Source organism: Mustela putorius, unplaced genomic scaffold, assembly GCF_011764305.1.
Source record: "Mustela putorius furo isolate JIRA1106 unplaced genomic scaffold, ASM1176430v1.1 tig00000640_pilon_pilon_pilon, whole genome shotgun sequence".
In the NCBI taxonomy this organism is placed as follows: domain Eukaryota; kingdom Metazoa; phylum Chordata; class Mammalia; order Carnivora; family Mustelidae; genus Mustela; species Mustela putorius.
Window position 1 is genome coordinate 776,477 of NW_025421432.1, and position 23,222 is coordinate 799,698.

At 34.4% G+C, this 23,222-nt stretch overlaps 1 protein-coding gene across 12 annotated transcripts in view; it reads right to left on the reverse strand.

Annotated features, from left to right (window-relative positions):
• The window catches only part of PPFIA2 (PTPRF interacting protein alpha 2), a 496,304-nt gene that overhangs the window by 52,314 nt on the left and 420,768 nt on the right, over positions 1-23,222 (reverse strand). For all 12 annotated transcript variants that reach the window (XM_045082940.1, XM_045082946.1, XM_045082943.1 and 9 more), the window contains 3 exons: positions 19,836-19,966; positions 17,927-18,081; positions 7,113-7,206 (listed from right to left, as the gene is read on the reverse strand). In XM_045082940.1, coding sequence (XP_044938875.1) covers positions 7,113-7,206; positions 17,927-18,081; positions 19,836-19,966 — 380 coding nt within the window. The remainder of the gene's footprint in view (positions 1-7,112; positions 7,207-17,926; positions 18,082-19,835; positions 19,967-23,222) is intronic.

Below are 23,222 nucleotides of genomic sequence, written 5' to 3' on the forward strand. Positions count from 1 at the left end.
CTAAAACCTATAGATAGTAGTGTAAATAAAAATATTACTTAGCTTATGCTTATATCTATAATTTCTTCCACTATAGGTGAACATTAGATAAAATACATGTCTCCTAGTATTTATTATTGCTCTTAGTTTTGTTTTTTGAAATTTTTCTATTATTTCAAAAGAAAAATGGTTCATTCAGCATTCCAAAGTGTGCTTATATTAGTAGAAATAAATATTTAATTTTAAAATGTTGTCATTATCTATTCCAAATACTTTTTTTTTCTTTTTTTTTCCCAAATACTTTTGAGCTCTTTCCCTATAATAATAATTCTTCCATTCTCCTAAATATTTTGAGTATTCAGTTGTCCTTTAGAAATGCCTTTCTAACTTGAAATCTAAAAGATATTTATATAGACATAAGTAATATACATGTATAGATGTATGTATATATATACGTGTGTATGTATGTACATGTAAAAATGTATGTATACACACAAATATATACATGCATGTATATACACCCCAACACAGACACACACACACACACACACACGCTACTCTTTGCCTAACATATTTTTTGGTCTAAGAAAATAAATATTAAAAAATTGGTAAGTGTAAGTGGATATTTTGAAGAACCAGATTTTTCAGAAAATAAAGAATTTTTGTCTCACAGTTTACAATAGTTTGAGTTGACAAAGATAAGTTTCCATAAAGTAGGGAGAAGGAAAATATCTTTTTTTGGTGAATTAGCTTCCAGTCTAATTTTTATTTAAGATGAAAATTGCTGGGGCACCTGGGGGGCTCAGTGGGTAAAGTCTCTGCCTTCGGTTCAGGTCATGATCTCAGGGTCCTGAGATCGAGCCCCATGTCAGGCTCCCTGGCTAGCAGGGAGCCTGCTTTCCCCTCTCTGCCCGCTGCTCTGCCTACTTGTGATCTCTCTCTCTGTCAAATAAATAAATAAAATCTTAAAAAAAAAGATGAAAACTGCTAGCCTTTAATGTATCAGTTTAACTTTAAGCATTTATTATCAATACATATGTATTTGGAAGTATTTACATACATAGAATTGGATGACAAGGCAATAGTAGCTCTCGCTCAGCGTATGTAGAGAAGACATGCTTGCAAAATTTCAAGTTGGAAACTGGGACGCATTTTCTCAGAGAAATATTGAGAACATTAGGTTTAGGTTCTGAAATATTCTACTTTATTCTACTTTATTAGATTCTTTTGAGTTGAGTCCCCAGAGTCATTCTCCTATGGTCATGTCTGTACTAAATGAATCTTTGACTATAACTGATGGATCCAAGTACAAATATCAGTTCCACATGGAGCCAATTACATGCTTTCTCCCAGGAACTGAAAATTTGGAATGGGGTGAAACAGAAAATATGAGCTCTTGACAACCCTCTAGAGAAATATTTCATAATCTCTTACTGTTGAAGTTTTGGAGTTGTCCTGTCTCTGTTGTTTCTGAAATCTCTGAGATTCTCTAATATCTTACCACAAATTCCCCCTTTGCTTTCTCTAGTCAGATTCGATTCCTATAGCATGCTTACAGAATAGATTTTTGCAGAGGAAGCAAAGACATTCACCTTCCATATATATAACATTACTTACATGGCAAAATGTATTCAAAGCTTCTAACACACGTCTTACAAATTAACCTCTGGAATACAACTCATTTTTAAGTTTAACTTGGCAGACAGACATTTAATAAATACTTATTGAATGAATCAATGTTGTGGAATTTATGTAATACCTTTCATTATGAATATTTTCAGTGATATTTATTTTACTTAGAGATATGCAAACTCTAAATCTTCCAAATGCCAAAGATTAAAAGTGCAGAATCTCAAAACACATTAAAGATTATGCACTGAGGAAGACCCTTAGGATTGCAATGGAAATAAATTAACTAAATCTACAGAGCTTCACTTTTATGTCTTTGAAGTTCTAACATAAAGATTCACTGGTAATGATTAACTATGACTGCCATGCTCCAAGGATAAAACCGCTTCTCTGGAGGATGCTGAGTTGGAATGTTAATTCATTTTAATGATGTTGAAAAATTGATTTCAAATCCATATTCATTTAGCAATGATATCCACTTGGAAGAATATAGCATACTTAACATAATAATAATGCATTACATATATTATAACTAAAGATTGAAAATGATAAATTAGTATATCAATATTAATATGGAATTTTTCAATTTATGTCTCAAGATACAAAAGATCTCAGTATGCATACACATCTCAATAAAAAATTATGTAGTGTAAAATGCAGGAGGAAAATTCTCATAAAAATTAAGATAAAAATTTCAGAATTTATATTTCTGGAGATAAGTAACCATTCACAGGGTATTCTTTCCATTTTAATATGTTCACTGCCTATCAAGGACTGTCATGAGAGTTAGACCAGTGTATTACTACTGAAACAGATAACTTCATCTTTAATCTTATAAGTCTCTAAGCTTCTTGGAATTAAAGTTGAGTCTAGAGATGAACAATTTTTAAGTCAAAACATGTAAAACAGTTCAGACTAGTCTTCAGACTGCAAGTATAAAGCAGAAAAAAGAAACAAAAAATTTGAATAGAAATACTTATATTTCCGAACCCCAAATATAAAGAGAAAAATCTTAAAACTTCCATTCAGAGAGAGAGAGAAAAAAATCCCTACATGTTATATACAAAAGAATGACAATAAAGTGATATTAGATATAACTAGAAGCAAGAAGAATAGTACCTTTAAATTTTGAGGAAACGTTACTTTGAACCAATAGTTTTATACTTTTGGCAATTATCATCTAATGTTATATGTGACATATATTTCCAGATCTCTAAACACTCAGGGAGATTGCCAAACACCCTACCATAGCTTTTCTAGTGATGGTGATACAGAAAACTGTCAGCTATGTATATTCCAGTAAAATAAAGGCAAGAAATATGATGAGATATTAATACATTTAACACTGAAATGTTACACTTTGAAAATTCTTTTAGATGTTAATGGCATAAAATTTCATTTCCTTCCTTGTGAGTTCATAGTCCTTGATGCTAAGAGACACATTTACCTAATCATAATATGCTATTTTTTGGATAGGTGGGGATTATACTTGCATACTTTGGAAGCCTGTGACAATCCAGCTCTTTCCATGTCAGGTTTTCTAATTTGGGGCTTCAGTGTTGGGAAGCCCCCATTTTTGCCATATTTGTCAGTTAAATTCTAACAGCTCAATTGGTAATAAAGTTGACATTTTGACATCTGATTGCCTGACTCCATTGTCTGTTATCAAATTCTAAACATAGGCGAAGAACAGAGTTTCTAATTATTTGGTCCTGAAAAGACCCACAACCTCTAATGAAAATTTGGGGAGTTAAATAACATTTAAAAATTCAGCACCGAATAATCTATGCAATTGTTGAATCAATATGTTGTACATTTGAAACTAATATAACATTGTATGTTAGTTATACTTCAAAAAATATTATGCTCAGACAAAACAACAATAAAAAGGAATTCAGATTTTGATGGGCCATGTAAGTCTGTGGCCTTGCAATAGTTTCTCTCATGCCCCAGTTACCTCTTGTAGTGGTGTGGTTGGTTTTAGTTGGCCATCTTGAGCAAGTAGCTATAGATCTTAGATTAGAACAATGGGTAGAAAACTAAGAAGGATGAATAAGTTCCTAAAGATTAGGGTGACAGGTATAAAAGGGGAGAGGTGAATTTCTCAGGTCTAGGTGCTCATAATGTGAATTATGAAATAATTCTCTAGAAATAGAGATGCCATTTAGTATGTGTTAAGTCAGAGAAGGTGCTTGGAGTCCATGAAATCACACAAAGGATGATGGACAAGATCTCAGAAAGCTGTGATACTCCAGAAGAAGACCATATCAAGAGAACCATGAGAATCATAATTTTCATGTGGAGAGAACATACTGAGAATAATAAACGACCCAGTGCTTAAAGACTAGGAGAGCCATATCACGAGGCTGCAGGAAAACTGTTCAAATTGTAGTGGGGAAGACCAGAAACTCATGTGAAATACCTGAAGAATCACTAGATGAGTTACAAAGTGATGCAATTATTGTAGGTATTAACTGTACACTACATAAACCTACTGGAATAATTAATGTAATTGAAGTTTTAAAGGAAAGAACAGTAAAGATAAGGCATAGTAAAAGCAAACCAGACAAAACAAAAGTAGATGGACTTCAGGCCTAGCTAAGATGCTACTCTGATGGAACAGCACCTGCATGATAATATCCAACTTGGGAAGGAAAAGGTCAACAAGATTTTCTTTAGAAGATTCACCATTGTACTATTCCCATATCTAATCATAGGGAAATAACTAGAAACACAAGAAAAAAAAATGGCTACATCACAAAGCAAAGTAAAAGTAGAATGAAGTAGGGACCCAGATCCAGCAAGCCGTTCAAACCTGTGTGTGCTTAACTTGCTAGATGGGAAACGTGCCTCAGATTAGACCTTTGTTTGGAACTGCCAACATCACAAATTTCTGAACTTTGCAAGAATTTGGAATATCTTGAATGCTGTTCTCTGAAAGTATCTCCCACATATGGTTTTTTAAAAATGTGTCATAACTAACTTCTTGAGATAAGATTTCTCTCAATTAAGTTTAAATTCGCAGATTATCAATTGTAGATACCTGATATGCTAGCAAAGTTGAAAGAAATATTTTTCTTCAGCTCTGCTTTTTGCTACTGAGACTGATGAAGCTCTGATATAAACTTTGGGACAGTGAACATAGGTCTAAGCTAAGTACTTTGTCCTGGAATCATCATTTGGCTTCGTCAGTGGATAGACCATAAAGAAACAATTGTTAGGAAGCTACAGTCATTGCAACTATGCACATAAACCTATAGTGTTCCCTATTTTGGAAGAAATTGTTCCATTTTTGCTTTAGTTTTTTTTTTTCTTCAGTAAAATGTACCTGAATTTTTTCTCCATCTTGAAAGACCAATAAACATGAAACAATTGATCTTGTCTGTCTTATAAAACTCATTACATGAAGACACTTCACTCTTTAGTAATCTAGAAACCAAGATGCAGGGTCATTCAAGTCCTGATAAGGGTTAGCACTTATACACATCTCATAAATACTGGTTACACATTTATACTCCTGAGATTCTTGTCATGGAATACTCAATAATAACATAAATACTTCTGTTCTTCCATTAATCAACTCTGTTTTGTCTTGTTGGATTCATTTTAACCCATATACCATTATCCTATAGGAAATAACTGTACTGAGAAATGTTATCCTTTATTATAACATAGAATGTTCTTAATATTCTTCTTAATATTAAAGACAAGTATTTTCTTTAACACATTTTAAAGTTATATTTGGCCAAAATATTTTGCAAAATAAAACTCAAAAGTCAAGCATAGTAAAATCTTAAAGACAAATCTAGAACTAAAATCGGTTTCTGACTAAGAGGGTAGTTGGGATTTGAGAAATAATTCCACAAAATTAACACTAAGTCAATCCAACAGTGTTTAAAACTAATAATAGATAAAATTTAAATACATTAGTCTTAAAATTACCACATAATGAGAAATGTTTAACTTCATAACCGTTTAAAAAAACATTAATTTGGTTCAAAAACAACCAATGAAATGTATTATTTGCCTCAATATCACCCTTCTATGCAATGTGAAAACTGGTCAAGTTGCCATTATATATAAATATTTCATTATGGAAAAAGCAAAATTACCTTTTAAGTGAAACAGACCAAGTTCATTTGCCAGTCTGGATTTTAATTACTCTTATTCCTTTAGACTTAAAGTAATTTTAAATAAATAAAATTGGAAGTTCTTTAAACTTGAAACAAATTCTAAAGAATCTAGTTTTTCTCATTAAAAAGCCATAAAATTGAATAAAGCATTCCTTGATAATAAATAAAATTAAGAGAGTTTGAACAGGTTGTGATAATACTTAATTATATTTTTGAGTGATCAATAATGAAAGAAGAAATGTTTGCCATATTTGTCAAACTGCTACCGAATACAACTGCTACTGAGTTGTATTTACTGCTACTGAATACAATGAGCATTTGATTGTATTCAAGAAATAATGCTCTCAAGGTCACTTCTTTATTTCTGCACAGTGTTTCTATTAAATTTGGATACACGTATATACATATATAGTTTTATTAAGTAGAAAACTAATGAAACAATTAGGCTAGTGAGTTCTTCTACAACTTGCAATTTCCTCATTATTAGCAAACATCTGTAATCTGTAAAGCAAATAAAAAGGTAAAATATGAATTCAATTGATTATCCCAAATACTATAACCATATGAGCATATCTGTTAAAATAATGGTAACTAGAGCAATGAATATTATTTCATAGGAAAGAAGGTAAACATGAAAACTACAAACACATATGAATAAATACTCGAGAAAGAAGAGAGGAAAAGGAGTAACCAATAGATTCAGGGATAGAGACATCATGTTTTATAGGTACTATTTCATCACTGAAAATGCTACTTTGTATTTTAAAAATATGTTATTTATAGACCCACTAGCTTTCTAACAGCTGCTGGGACTCAAAATTTGCCAATTTTGCAAGTCATTTAAATGTTCCATATTACATGTGAATGAAAAGATACACTATCAGTTTCCTGACAGATGCAAAAAAATCTGCTCTTGGTCTAAAATAAGTTTATGTTCAATCAGAAAGAGAAATATTCTCCCTTTAAATACTCCAATTTAAGAGGAGGTACTTGAATTGTAAGAGGAAACACAAAGTTGGATGGTATAGGTTCTCATTTTATTGTACCAATTCATTACTGAATTTAACATCAATAGATTATATTACTTATGAGGCTACATTTAAATACTTTAAATATATAAGGGTTTTGCAATAAATGCATTGGTCTCTCAGAATAAACCATTTATTTCTATTATAGGCCAAAGATCTGTATACCTATTTCAAACTGTAGCTCAGCAGAACTAGGAAATTCCAGCACTGAGAAGTTTTAGGGTACACTAGGACAATCGTGGCTTTGGTCTATGGTTTCCAATTACCCTCTTTTTAATTCCCCACAAATAACAGAGTCAGTAAAAGCTAGAAAAAAAAAAAAGAAGAAAATCTCCAAACCTACTTTTTCTTCAGTCTTCTATCCTTCTCAGCTTGAGTTCCAAGTTTGCCTAGCCCCAGGGACTCCTGAGCGGCAGCCTCTGTCTCCATAAAGCCTCCTGTGAAGAAGTAACTATTCATATTAGGGTTGAATACATTGTGTCAGTTCTGAAAATAAATTTTTAAAAGTGAGTTGGTCAACATTTCAGTATTACATATTCTTTTTTTTTTTCTTAGATCGTCTTTATATTTCCAACCCAACATGTGTAAAATGGCATGGGTGCATAAATGAACATACACTGAGAGAATGAAAGGAAAAGGTACCCTATTAGCCTCCTATTCAACCGTGCCCAGTAGCAACATGATACATAATAAACGCATTGACAAATACAGTCTGCCGGTTTCCAGGTCCATTTTTCCTCTTATGAAAAACAAGAGCAAATATGGGTGTAATGAGTGAGGTTTTTTTCAACATTTGAAAAATATGACACATTTTATGTATAATGGGATAAATGATAGCCCAAGGAACCCAATCAGGAGCATGTCTTTAATTCCAAGTCAAGGAAATGAAGAGGCATTTGCTGACTTCTAAAGATTTTTCCTATCCTGCTTTTGGAATCCTCTTTTCCTCACCTGGCTGACTCCTAAATCCTTCCGTATAAGCCTTACTTCCAGAACTTCTTATGTTCTGGCAGGTTTTCTTTTGTTTTGTAAATTTTATAATTATACCTGGAAAAAATCATGTCTTTAGAAGATCTTAGTAAGAACTGCTTTTACCCAGCATGCCATAGATTATTTAGTGTGCTGTCATTTTTATTAGTGCTGGAAAATATGCAATATACATTACATTGCAAGGAAAAGAGGGAAGAAAAAAAAGTATGCTGGGCACGAAACACAGAATTACACATTTTACAATGCACTTATTTCATTCAGGACCCATAAACATAATTAATTCATAAATTCTAGTTAAAATTGAAAAATAAGAAATTAATCCCGAGCTCTATTTTCTCTTATTATTTACTATATGCAAAAAACATGAAGCCAAGGTAAATGAAAAAATGTTCACTATTTTTAAGTGGGTTAAGGTATACATATTTTTTAAGTGTAAGGGATTAAAAATTCCAGTTAAGCTCAAGATTAGGTAGAAAGACTCAAGCTAATACTAACCCTTACAAAGACTACACAGACACACAAATATCACCAATATATCAATAAATACAATTATTAAGGTTAATTTTTACCATTCTGTCACTGTAATTTCCCAGCTTCACATTTGCAGGGTTTGACCAGGTTATGGTTTTTCTAGTGAAATGAAATATCTTATTAAAGCACTAGTGACAAACTTTGTTGTCACTATTTTTCATAATTTATTTTAGCAAACAATCTATAATACTTGATGCTATAAATTCTGGAGCATTGGTATAAATGTTAATCTCATAGCCTAGTAACTGTTACTGAACTGTAAAATTATAACAAAGTCCTCTTTAATTGAAAACACACTGACTGTTGTCTAGATCTAGTCAATAATTTTGAATCTGGGTACCAAAGTTTATTTTATTCAGTTATGCGCATGTGCAATTAATACCTAAATAACTTTTATTATGAAAGAATGTCATTGTTGGTACCATTAGGAGAATCATCCACTAGCTAACTGAAGGACTCTTGGGGGTCATTTTTAAATGTGAGACTTTCCACTTACGCACAGTGAGTGGGTATTTTCATTTTATTTCTCTCATCAGTGTACTTGCCTTACTATATATCCATAAATTGTTATACACAGTCTGCAATTACCCCAAATAAAATTGTTCTCTTGAAATGGAAATGGAAATGAATGATTCACTTAAAAATTACAAAATTCTTGATCAGTCCAGATGGGAACATAGAGATTGATGAAGTAGACCCATTAGGTTAGACAAGACATTTCTACCACCAAGTGGTTGTACAAATCAGGCCTTCTATTTTTTCTGAGCAAAGAAGAACTTCTAAATTATTTTTTTCAAGAACCCAACACTTTAATTAGCAAAAATAACATTTTCAAACATATGATAGCTCTGGGAGGGAAAAAGGACAGCTCTGGAAAAATATCGTGAGTCAAATCTAGACCCAGAAAAAAAGATAATAGAATTTGTTTCTCGTAAATAAAACCATAAAAATAAAAAGCATGAGGAGCTTAGAAATACTATGAATACATCAAAATCTAATATCCTTTGAATACAGCATGTAATAGAGAATTACAGATATCTCCTGTTTCAAAATAATGTTTATGGCCATAGTAGGTAAAATTATTTTTAAGGATCACATGTAGGACAGTATCCTTAAGCAGGAGAAAATGTATAATCAGGTGCATTTTTTAACCCAATTAAAATATTTCTGGATAAAAACTTTCTTTCATAGAACTGGTCCAGCCAAGTTCAGGTTCCAGCTATTGAAAAAGATAATCTCAACCAAACCAGCTGATGAACTCTATGGATGATCATCTGGCTCTGGTGATAGTCTGTCTTATCCTTGTCTAGGAGGTAGTGGGTTCATATGGCTGTATGGACTTTAGGAATATCTGCCCATTTATCTATACCAAAATTTTATTCACTAGTCATACAGAGCTATGAAGCACTTGAAATGTGGCTGGTCCAAATTAATTGCTGGAAGTATAAAATATACATAGGCTTTTGAAAATGTAATGCAAAAAAAAAAAAAAGAGAGAGAATATAAGCTATCTAATAATTTTGTTGATTACATGTTGAAATATTCTGATATATTTACTTAAATAATTATTGAAATGTATCTCACTGGCCTCTTTTTCCTTTTCTTAACTCATAGAAAATTTTAAAAATTATACATGTGACTCACATCTGTGGCTTGAATTATATTTCTGTTGGACAGCTCTCTCTAAATGGTTCTGTTCTAAACTGGAGACAGTACTGATCTCCAGAAGGAAATCAGTACTTGTGTATGTTGATGGGGGGGAGGAAGGCACATTTTCCAATGTCGCAGTAACTGCAAAGGGAAACCTGCACATATCAGTTAGGGAACTAGGATTCTGAATTCTTTAATGAGTAGAAAATCCTTTAGCTTGTCCTTAAAATGTCAAGAGTGATCCTGATATGAAACTCTAGTCTGTGGAAGCTAGGGGTTACTCACTCTCTGGGAGGCTCACTGGGAATGTGAAGAGAGCATCATTAACTCTCTACCTTCTCGTGGCACGAGGTGCTCAGGCATTGAAGGCTTGAGTTTCATGATTCATTGGATTCCTCAGATGATAAATTGCTTATCACTTTGTCAGTGGTCACCTAGTAGCTGTGCATGCAAATACCCAAGTCTAAATCCCTGCCTTCAGTTAAGTTCTCTAAGGTATCATTAAGCATACTTACTTTGGTGAGGTCTTTGAGGAGCTGGAATTGTTGGACACAGGACCACTCCTAGGATGTGAGGGTCCCACTCAAGTATTTTTTTCCAGCTTGTTTTATATATAAACTTTTAGTTACCCCAAATCAGCAGGACAACACCCTAGTGGTCCAACATCATACAATAGTGTTCTAGACTGCAGGAGTGAGTGACTCACTTGTCAGATCACCCTCCTGCAACCAGAATTGGGCCACTGGCCTGGAACCACCTCATGGGTATAAGTCTCTGGGCTCCCTGGGATATCTGGCTGAACCCTAACATGGGAAAGAGAGTCAAGGTACATTCTGAAGGGGAGAAACAGGGACTCACATCCATATTGTTTGCTTGGATCAGGCACCATGCCCAGATGGCACTACCTCCCTGGTTTCTCCCAGGGTCTGAAAGGTTAAAAAAAAGTTTTTTTTTTCAGTGCTTCCAGTGATTAGACTCACAGGTCCAAATCTTGGCTTCTTGGCTAAGAGTGTCCTGTCCAGATAGCACGGCCAGCCCCAGACTCTCCCAGTTAGAGAGAGAAAACAGAAAATTCCAAGAAGGGTATTGCAAAGTGGAGGCTTTGTATGACCCTGGCTAAGGAATTCAGTAAAGGACCCTCGTTCATAGACTTAGATCTATGAATGGTACTGGTTGCAGCTATCTGTTCATCTGAACTATGAGGGCAAATATCTCTATGTTGGTTGGTCCTTAGATTCCTTTCAACTTAATTTATTTCAGGTTGGCCCTTGAAGTACAAGTCTATAGGAATTTCTAGCCAAAACCTGCATTGCAAGGCCTGGACCTCTCCATTTGTCCAACAGACGTCTCTGTCCTTGTATTTAAAAAAGGGAGCTCTAATTCCAGAGAGAAGACTGCCCACTGGTGGCTTCATCTCTTCTTTCATCTGACCTCTCTTTAGTATTAACTCATAGCATTCACTTGGATTTACATACACTTTGAGTTTATAAACGGTTACTTAATTGCTCTCTATCTGTTAGCCTATTAGCTCTCTGAAAAATGCACCTAGACATAGGGCCTGGCTCATAAAGTGTAATAAATACACTCACGATGAAAGCTAAATAGTGCTTTCTTCAAAGAAAGGCCCTTTCACCATGCAGAGCATGAGTCATTTGTAATTGGTACTTTGTGGAATTTCTATTGTATCTGTTGGCTCCAGAGCATCTAGGAAAATCTAAATTTTGGGGTAAAGGCCAGCACAATCCGCCCAAATTTCATGTGTAGAAAGGTGCTTGCTGAATAATTCTGGCGCAATATTGATGCTCTTTTTGTCATTATGAAGGTATTTTCTACATTATGCTAATTATAGTATGTCAGTGAGTTCAGGCAACTATAATACAATCTGGCAGATGACCATAAAGGAAAGAGAACTGCAATTTAGGAGGCAAAAAATCTCTTGAAAATGTATTGCTTTTCACTTCAGGAAATTCTCAAAAGAAGCCTCTATCTATCTATCCATCTATCTATCTATTTATCTGGTATTTATTTTTACTCAGTTATATATGTACTTTATATACCCAAAATTGGGGACATTGCCTGTTCCAATTTAATATATTTTTCTTTTTGTTTGTTTTCTTTCCCACAGCTTTGTCACATTTGGTTCTATTGGATCAATTCTCCATTTTTGAAAATATCTTCATTTGATTTCTTTTCATCTCTCTTACAATGTCTGTCAATGGCCTCTTTTCTTTATCCTTATCATTCAGTGTTAACATCAGCTAGGATGGTCATGTGTGTTCTGTTCTTTTTTTCTATATAGTCATTATAATTGGGGTTCTATGAAGACCTGAGAGAGTTGGGTGTTTCCCAGGTAGTAAACCAAAGAATGTATTAAGATCATATGGAAAGATATTTTTGAGAATAGTTTTTAGGAACAACTCTATTTTTTTTTTCATTTGTGTTTTCTGTCCATATCAGTAATCCATAATCAGATACCTGTGTTATTGAAATACTCATGTCAAGTGACTGGGGATGTATTGACCAAACAGAGGAGTCCTAGTTATGCCACCAGAGATCTTGATCCAAGGTGGCATCACTCCACTCGTTAGCACTATAATAGGAGGATTATTCAACCAGTTATAAACCCCACTGAATTTTTCCATCACCGAGACCCCATTTTGACATCTTGTCCACAGGGATGCCATGAGTCACAGCTCACCCACTGCCTTTTCTGTTCTGTAACTGAGTAACTTTGTCAGAAAAACAAACTCGTGTCATCTGACATGGTTATTTTTAACACAGTTAATTTGCTTTCCTTCAAAATAGGTTAGTGCCTTTGGATAGAATTAAAAGGCAAGCCAGTCAGGATTCCAATAACCAATGTATAATCTTAGATTATGGGGTTCAAAATCCCCGTCCCTAGCAGACTGGGCAGGATAGACAATGTAGCAGGTAAAATTTTCCCAAGTCAGGAACGTACTGAAGATTTTATTTAAAATAAAAGAACTTTTGTGTTTATGTACTCTATTTTAATAAGCTGGAAGTTCCTTGATGCCAACAGTTATGCTTTCACCATTTTACTGAAGTCCATGGTTGGCACTCTACACTAAGAGTGGCTCCACATGGGCTTATTCACTCCAAAGTAAGAAGACAGAAATGACTTTGGATTATATCTGTGTTCTTTTTCTTTTTTACCCTCAAAATCTCAACCCTATTGGGTTTCAATTCCCTCTTGTTAATGCTTCTTTTCTGGGTCAAATCTTTCTCCTTAAGCAAGCAAAAGCAAAAACGAATTTTTGAATAGTTGCACTATTTGTATACACTATTTGTATACACTGTTCACTTATGGCGAACCCTACTTTTATTCATTTTCTGTAAATTTAAAAATTACTAAACAAAAATAATAATGGGAAGTCCCCTTCTAGTCTGGACAGTTTTTCCAATCATCAGTTTATTTGGGGCTAGTGGCCTTTTTGACATTGTTCTTACATGTTCGCTTATATCTATCATTCATTATACATACAACTTTGGTACCAAAATCTTTCAAATTGTGTTTTAAAAGGAAGAGGTCTCCTTGTTTCAGATATACTGCTTCTTCCTTAAGTCCACATCATAATAAATACAATCATGAGTGTGTTGCTATCCTCTTAAATTGCTGGGATAACAGTCATCCTTCATTGTCTTAACTAATCTATGTTGGTTGAGACTAAAATTGTTTCTAGAATCTTAGTAGTAGTTTGTGTGGAAGTCAGGCTGTGGTAGGTTATAAAGTGACTGACAGATGAGAATGTGAAAATAGTAATTGTGGACAACTCATTTAAGCTTGGATATTAGAGGTAGGAGAAAGATAAGTCAACATCTAAGGAAGATGGCAGGATCAAGTGATTACTTTAAATATAGATTAGACATAACATGTTTAAGTACTAATGGAAATATCAGCAATGCATCATCTAGATGCATAAATCAGGAAAAAAAGAGGCTGTGGTCATTGGGCTGCTAAATCTTGACAGATGACTATCTGTTGTAGGAAGTCAGCAGAAGTTCTTATTGGTCTTGTGGCCTCTATGCCCCTCAACAAGATTATCAAAACTGTTTTTGTATCTTTTCATCTTGAGACTTGTAATATGGGAAGAAAGTAAGTAAAAATAAAAGGAGAAAGAAAAAACTAAAACAGATCCCACATCTGCTAGAAGGAATAGGATACCCTCCCCAAATTCAAATGGTACCTTCAGGTAGACTTGGCTCATATATGTTTTACCTTTCCAGCATAGTACTTAAAAATTAAATATGAAAAAAAGTGGGGGGTGCCTGGGTGGCTCAGTGGGTTAAAGCCTCTGCCTTCGGCTCAGGTCATGATCCCAGGGTCCTGGGATCAAGCCCCACCTGGGGCTCTCTGCTCAGTGGGAAGCCTGTTTTCCTCCCCTCTCTCTGTCTGCCTGCCTCTCTGCCTAATTGTGATCTCTGTCAAATAAATAAATAAATAAATCTTTTAAAAAATTAAATATGAATGCCTTAAATGGAAGAATAAATGCTCGTTCACTCATTTTCACCTGTATTACTTCCTGTTATTTTAAACCCTGCCTATCATCTGATACACTGAGCAGACATTTTCATTTGCAAGTCCTGCCCCTACATTATAGGCTTTAATACTATAAATAGCACTGTTAAGCCATCTGACAAAGAGAAGAATGAATTTTCTAAAAGGTACCTGAAAACTTGAAATCTTTCATTATTAGCAAGCTTTTTTCTACGCTACTTCTGTGATTTGAGTGAATAATCGTGGTATCCAAGGAAAACATGCTTTAAGGATTTCTGAATAGGGGCAAGTAGGTGGCTCAGCTGGTTAAGCATACAACTCCTGATTTTGGCTCAGGTCATGATCTCAGGGTTGCGAGATTGAGCCCCACCACACCCATTGTGGAGCCTGCTTAAGACTCTCTCTCTACCTCTCCCTTCTTGTTTCTCTCTCTCTCTCTCAAATAAAAGAATAAATAGACTTCTAGAATAGAACAATTTTGTTTAGTTTCTGTTAACTTTATTCAAATACTTTTTGATGTATTCTTTCCTTTGCACTTTGGGGTCTCCATGTTTATACTGTCTCGCTAGCAACACATTTGAAAAAAATGACTACTTGCATATTCAGTTTGATTTACCAGGGTTAGGGGTTATTAATGCAGTCGCACTGACTGATTCATCATATCTGAAGTTTGTCTTATAACCCTAGCTTTTCAGATTGTTATACACTGCAAACAACACTCCCTTTACCAATATTCTCCTTTTTGAATTCCTAATAATTTCTCCTTTGTTCCTCATCATTCTTGATGGAACCAAGTGAACGTGTTCATAGTTTTGTTTAGATAGTTTTCTCTGTCCATACCATATTTCATTTAGAGGCCTCTAGTATAGCTACCCTGAGATTACTTTTCTTTCTTTGAGCTTTTGATCTAAATCTTTAACTAAGAGTTCAAAATCTTAGGACGTGGTCCAAAACTTCAAATTTGGTTCTTTGACACCATCATCCCTCTACCTATTACTTTCCATACCATCTTTCTTTTTCTATTTCTATTCGCATTGGTAGAAGAAAGAACATTGCCAGAGTCTGTGTTTGAATTTGCCATATCAAGATATTATTAAAATCATAACCACCAGGGAGGGGTGCTTTCTTAGTTTCTTCTGATGCATAAGTCAGCACTACCAGGTGGTAGTCCCTGGGTTTGAAAAGTTTTCACAGTCTTCCCCTTATAATCTGGATACACCTTCCAAGACGAAAGTAGACCTGAGTTCATATCCTTCAACTGAAGTACCAGTGGTACCATGTACCATCTTCTTTTGGTAAATATATGTTTTTTTAAAACCTAATTGTGTCTGCATTTTCTTGTCATTTACTCCGGTCTTATTTCCAATAAAGACTTCTTAGTCTTGGTCTCTCCAGGAGCTTTGATTCACTATCAGTGCAGCTTTCATATAGTTCCAGAGGTACACATATCTGTACCGTTGTCCTCATCAGCACTGCAGTCCTTAACCTGCTGCTGACTCTGGCTTTATTTATACTGTATCTCTGTTGTTCTTCAGCGTAAAACAAAATTGCTCAGAGTTCAGAATTCTTCCTGGGGTGATGCTATGATCCCCCAAAACTATCGTTAATTTCCAACTTGGATGGAGTTGATGAAAATGATCACTGATTCCCTTTTCATCTGGTCTGACATAGAGGCACACAGTCACTTAAATGGGTAAGAAGGGTTGGGTTTCTAGAAGAATCTATATCCTACCAGATGTTAAATTATATCCTGTATACCTTGATTTTGAAAGAATACTGGCAAAATTTCCGATTCAGTTACTCCTCATCAAAGTTAAATACAAAATAAAAATAGGCAAAAAAATCTATGAGAGAAAGGCAATTAAATATATGTTAAAAGGGAAAGGTAAATTATAGACCCTAAAATGATATATATGTTGAAACAGGAATAAATAAAATGATTACTAGGTTAGCAAAATAAATATCTTAAAATACCTATCAATGTTATTGTGAATTACACTGTAATATATTGGAAATGACAAATAATTTGGTAAGATTATAAAGAGTTGTCAAATAAAAAATGAAAACAATGTCTCAGCATGTATATTTTATATTTTAAAAAGAATAATCTTCTATCTTCTTTCCTTATGCAATAATTTTTTATGGCTTAAGAAGTTCCTCTTCTGAGAAACAGAAATCCAAAGAGGATTTAATTAACCTGCTGAGTAACATTTAATCACATTTAATCAGACACCAGTTTCCTATGGTTTCTGATGCTTTGTGTGGGTTTTATATTATGGAAGTTGGGAAGAGCATTTTTGAATACACGACATTTGGAAATTTTCAAACATAAATATTACTCTCAGAAATTCTTTTGGTGCCAGGACAGGAAAGTAAGCCTGGCAGCTGGAGCATTACTTCTAAGTAATCATTCCTTTATTTGGGAAACTAAAGAAAGTGCTAAGAAATCTGTGCCATTCTGTTCAGTATTTAGTGTTAGAGGTAGGAGCTAAATATTTTCCAATAATTTAACTATAGTTCTAAGGAAAATAGGAAACGATGGAAAAAAGAAGATGCAATCACAAATAGCCAATATGATGAAAAAATAAATATGTAGAAAGAGACACACATATACACACATACAAAGCAAGTGTATATGTCATTATTTTAGGAAATAAATTTTTCATATTCTTTTTGTTTCAGGCAATTATAAATATGTCCATCTATCCATCCATCCATCCATCCATTCATCACCTATCTATGCACATAGGTTTATACATTTACTTAGGGTCATTTTAAATGTACTGACCTATATTTTTCTTCAATTAGTAACTGACAATAAGTAAGTAGCACAAGCTCTACTACCCTATCCCTTCCTCTGTCACCCCACCTACACAGTGCAGAGTTAGTTTGTGGATGCTGTATTAGCTTTAAACAAAGAAATCCTGTAATTTTTTGCCCTGCATATCGTAATTCCTTATTTTGACTGAAAAGTTTATTTTGGATTTCTTATAGGGATTTCAATTGTTTCAGCAGAAAAACGTGTATAGATATCTGTCCTTTAAGTGGCAGAATGTTCAATGGTTTTAAACCGCTTTGAAACACTGACACTAGGATAAATTTCTGTTTTGCAAGTTACTAAGACACTGTTTACTCATCAATAAAGAAGAATAACAATAATAACACTTGTCTCATAGGGGCTTGGAGTCTATCAGAGAGTCAGCATCAAATAAACTCTAGCTACTGTTATTTGTAGAAAAATCAAAAGGACCATACGTTTTACAATATTCTTCCCATGTAAGTTTTGCCCAACATTATTCAGCTAAATTGAATTTACAGAGCCGCTTAAAAAAGAAAGTTTGTCAGGGGGGAAAAAAAAGCTGATTAAAAAAGAAAGAAATGCAAAGATGGGAAATGAAATGAAAAGCAGATAGACCCTCAGAAGTGACCGCAATGAGTGGCCGTGAAGAGTCAAACACATGCACACTTACGGAGCTGCCCAAGTCGGGCTTTTTCTTTTTTACCAAACAGACGTCCTATTGAAGACTTGATTCCCTTCTTCTTGGGGGCTTTGTGAAGAGAGTCTTGGCTGCTATTGGCACTGCCAAGCCCAAGGCTTTCTGGCTCAAGGGAGGCAGACAAACTACTGCAAAACACAAAAGAGAGCAACCTGCTCGTCCCACAAGGTACACAAGACTTGCTCCTTTAGAAAGGGACAAACAGAAGAACGCTTACTTTCTCCCTTTCCTCCCACATTTGCTCTTAAGCATACTGAAGTTTGGGGGGTTTTTCAGCCTTATGGCTACCCAATTTTTTTCCAGAAAAGATTATTTTTGTTCTAAATGTTTTCCCTCTTATTTTTGATATAATCTTGAATGAACCAATGAATACCGGTTGGCTTATTCATTGCATGTTAAATGACCTTCCATTCTTGAGCATGTGACCCTTTCCCTAGTTTCTTCTCAGAGTTTATTATTTTTTAGTCATAAACATAATGACCCATGATAAGACTTTTAAATTTAACTAACAGTGAAATTTAAAGGGCTAGTCCAGCCACAACTTTCCTGAGTTTTTGTCTAGCCATCTTTCCCTCTCCCAGTTTTAGAATCTAATTCTTTTCATTTTAAATCATCGAGGTAGGATTTAGAAGCAAATAATCAATCATATGCTCTAGTGATCACTTTATGTTTTTCCTTACAGTTCTCAGGTATTCTTTTAGGTACATGATAAACTGAAATGAATTCTAAGCAGTTGCTCCAGGTTCCATTCCTGGGCACTGTCACTGATGCTGTATTAATAGGAGAGGTTCAACATATATTGCTATCTATTCTAACCACTGTTAATGTGACAACGCCATGATGAATTACCTTACTTACTCATCCTAATTAATGAGTTCACATTCTCTAAACTCCGAACCAATAGCTTTCACATGTTAAAATGTAATTTCACACTTTTCTTGGAGGGTGAAAGCATATATTTTGAAACTGGAGTAACTATTTTTTTTTTCCACATTAGAAATTAAAAATAAATAAAACAGAAGGAAAAAAGATGCCTGTGAGCACAGAAAGCTCTGTTTTCACCCCAAATATATTTCTTGTAAAACACATATGATTTAGAAGACAGATTCTTACGTAGGTTTTAATACTAAGTCACTATGTTCAGTTATATCAATTATGTGTCTAGAGATGCTGAAATTTATAAGACTGTAAAAGGCCATATATTTAAGATGTGAATTGCATACTTAGATTTATTTATGCCATTAATTACTATGGAGACCTGCTTGCAATTTTGTAGGCAGACAGAAAGGACCATAGGATGAGTTACTACGAAAAATGGGTATTTTTCCCTTATCCTCTCTTCTAATACTTTGGCATGGATACTTTTTTTCCTAAGAACTTTCTGCCTGAGTAGCTGTTCTAGCCCGCAGCACCAGCTCCTGGAGGGCGGTGTACACACTTGTCTGCTAAAAGTAAATTAAGTGCAGTTATGACTTCAGACCGTAATTACTCTTACACCTAAGCCAAATTTATAACCCTTTCCTAGAATCCCTTAATTTTTTTTGTTATTCCTCTTAGTAAGTCCTTCCATTAGCTTGACTTTATTTTAATAGGAAATATATACTAAAAATAGAAGAGTCTGTCTCATTCACATTGGCTGGTAATAAGACCACAAATATACAGTTAATTTTAAAACTAAAAATTTGATCTCAGAATGCAATTTCTTTTTTTTTTCCACAAGTGATGTTGGAGACAGGGAGCAGAGCAATACCCAATGAAGAGTTAAATCTCAAATCAAATTTCTCACATAAATGTTTAAGCAGTCAATTTGACAACACTGAAATAAAGAGGAATGTTTTCAGAAGGAGAGCATGCCAAGTTCTGGGTGCTGGGAGAATCATACCTTCGGGCATCATTGTGGTAGGAGGAAGGAAGGGTGTGAGTCATCCTGATGGCTCTAGGGGTAGGGGGAGGAGAAGTTTCACATTTAATTGTTGCCTTATCCTCCCGACCATCTTCTTCCACCACTGCAATCTAGAAGCGGAAACAATACATTGAGATGAACTCTTTCTAGATTTCAACTGAAATTGATGGAAATGGAAAAAATCATTAAGCAAGGCTAATTGATTCTAATACAAAAACAAAACAAAAAAAACTTGGGGCATATAGGTCTTACACATATAAATTCACATTATTGAAGAGTGTGAGTGTCATAACTGTTTAAAGGTAAAGATGTTCCAGTTCAAAAACAAATGGACACATTCCACAACATTATATTTCAGAGTAAATAAACATCATAGATCAATACCCAGGGACTATAAAAAAGCTATCCTGGAATCCATTTCAATATATCAGGAATGTAAATGCTTTATAAAAAGTTACTGAACACATATTTGAGCTAATTCACTAAAAAAAAAAAAAAGCATGCATCGTCAGTTATCATAACATATCTTTTCATAGATTTTTGAAGTGAGAAGAGAAGGTGGTAAAAATACAACTTTACTAGATAAATTGTATTATTATTTCATTTCACTACTTCTCATGAGAATATGGACAAAGGCATATAAAAACCATAAGATGGGGTGGAAGGGATTTCTTTAAATAATTTAGTTCAGAATCCAGAACAATTCAGGATACCAAGCCAAATGTTGTCAGAGATAGACACGTAAAAGTGCATTACAGTAAGACTTCTCAACAACTGAGTTGATTGTAAAGGATTATTTTACAATAATCCTGCATATTTTTCATGGCATTGCTGTGCATTGAAATTCATAAAATATATACACATAGAAAGATGATGGAAAGCATAGTTAGAAGATACAGTTCTGGAAGTTATGATGACAAAATGTTAACAATATGGCTACAGCAAAAATGTTAAAGCTGTTTATTATCTTATGTCAACATGTCTTACTTTGTTTCTATGTTAAGCTATTATGCATAAATGTATTTATGTATGATACACAATAAAGACCTCATGCATTGGAGAAACTTAATGAAATTATTTGACTGGGCTTTTGTCATCCAAGCTTAGACTACTTTTTTTTTTTTTTTTAAAGATTTTATTTTTTCATTTGACAGAGATCACAAGTAGGCAGAGAGGCAGGCAGAGAGTAAGAGGAGGAAGCAGGCTCCCTGCTGAGCAGAGAGCCTGATGTGGGGCTTGATCCTATGACCCTGAGATCATGACCTGAGCTGATGGCAGAAGCTTTAACCCACTGAGCCACCAGGTGCCCCCAAGCTTAGACTACTTTTAACAGTTTATGTAGGTATCTTTATAGGATTTCCTCTCTTCATTTCAACAAGTACACTGCCACCAGAAGAATCTTTTCCAAGAACTACTTTCAGGATGATGTTAATACTCTGGAAAACTCTTTCTAAACTCACTTCTCATCTAAATTCAGAAAGTACATTTCTAAACTCTTCCTAATATGTGTTTATGTCTTCACAGTCCCATGGTCTAGCTGTAACTGTTTTCTGTGATTATTTCTGCTAAGCCTAACCTTTCTGCTTCCAGAATTTCCCTCTGAAACACCTCCTAAAATGACTTACTCTGTCCACATTGCCAGTCAAACTATGCCAACTTTCCAAATACCAGCTTTTAAAAACACCATACACAAACTATTTGCCTGAATAATGCTTAGAGCTTACACTATATAAATAAAATAGAGGAGAAATGATTTAGAATCAGAGACGGATTTGAATTCTGGTTTCTCTTATTTGTTGAGTGACACAGGCTAATTACTTACCTTCTCTAAGATTCAATTTCCTCATCAATAAAATGGATATGATAATAATTATCTTAGCAGGTTCTTTTGAAGTACAAACAGAATCACACCTATAACTCCTTATCCTTATACATAACAATTTTTAGTTTGTGGTCTTTCGATGACCAAGACCACCTACCTTTCTCACCAACCATTTATTCACCCCCTGAATTCCCTGAGCCTGCATCTCTGTACAGGACCTTCCTTTGTGACTTTTTTTTTTCTTATATCCACTGAACTTCTTTTACAACCATCGTCTACTCAGATTTCTTTCTGTATTTCCAGTGTGACCCTTTTAAGTGGTAGAGGAAGTCAAAGACAAAGAACTTTATGCATGATAAATCTGACAGTTGAGAACCAACTGACAGTATCAAGGAGAAGATACTATATGAATATAGATAATAACTCAAGAAAAAAAAATTCCATCAATCTAAGCCACACAAATATAATATAAATTTCTTTAAATTAAAAAAGACAAAAGAAAAAATTGTTGGTTTCTGAAGTGTTTGGACATAGTCTATCACATCTTGATGATGCTGAAAAATAAATTTATACACTGGATAATAGGTTGAATCTTTGAAATCTTTCCCATCTAATATCCCATGTGTCCAAGCTCTGTTGTTCTCAATTATCTAACAAGATGTCATTTTGAGAATCAGAACTGGAGTCAATTTTGTTTCTCATTTCCAATATTTATTCTCTTTATGTCACACCAAATAGGAAGGCAACAGATTAATGATTATTTTTTGTAAGTTTTGTATTCTTGATGCTCTGGCATCTGGTATCATGCTGACCCAGGGCAGAATGTTCCTCCCAGGGCTAGCTAATTCCTAGAGATAGCAAACTACGCCCCTGGAGTACGCCTTTCATGTGCACATCAATCAATCTAGCCCTGTATGCCAAATCATACTCTCTATCTGGTTCTTACACTTCAGGAGGCAATATTCCTCTGCCTTAATCATCCCAGGATGGGAATCCGTAACTAGAGATGGCCCAATACCTAGAGCCCACTGACACGATTAAAACTACCCAATCCTAAGCCTGCTTACCTTGTCTTGCCATTCCAACAGAAACCACAGTAAAGCTCCTACTCATCCTTTCTCCTAGCTCTTTCTGCTTCAGGAAAACCTACTCGGGTACTTCCCTTTGCCTTTGCATTCCATGGCATGCCCCCCTCCTCTTGGGAAGTAGGAGTAACAAGCTATCTTTTCATTGGCTGTGGTCTCCTGATCTGTTGGTCTGAATAATAGTAAAATCTACAATTAAAACTAAGCACATTGTTCTAGCACTGACAATAAACAATCTAATTCTAGTGTATTTAGACCACATAATCTAATCATTACCCTATACAGCATAAACAATTTTATTTTGAGGCATTTGCTCTTATAATCATATTTACACAATTGGATCACACTTAAACTCAGTATTTCTTTTTATGTTTATAAAATGGTTCAACTAATGGGAATATAATTTTAAAGCTTTCATAGAAAAGCAACATTCAGCTAGCAATCATATAAAAGATATTT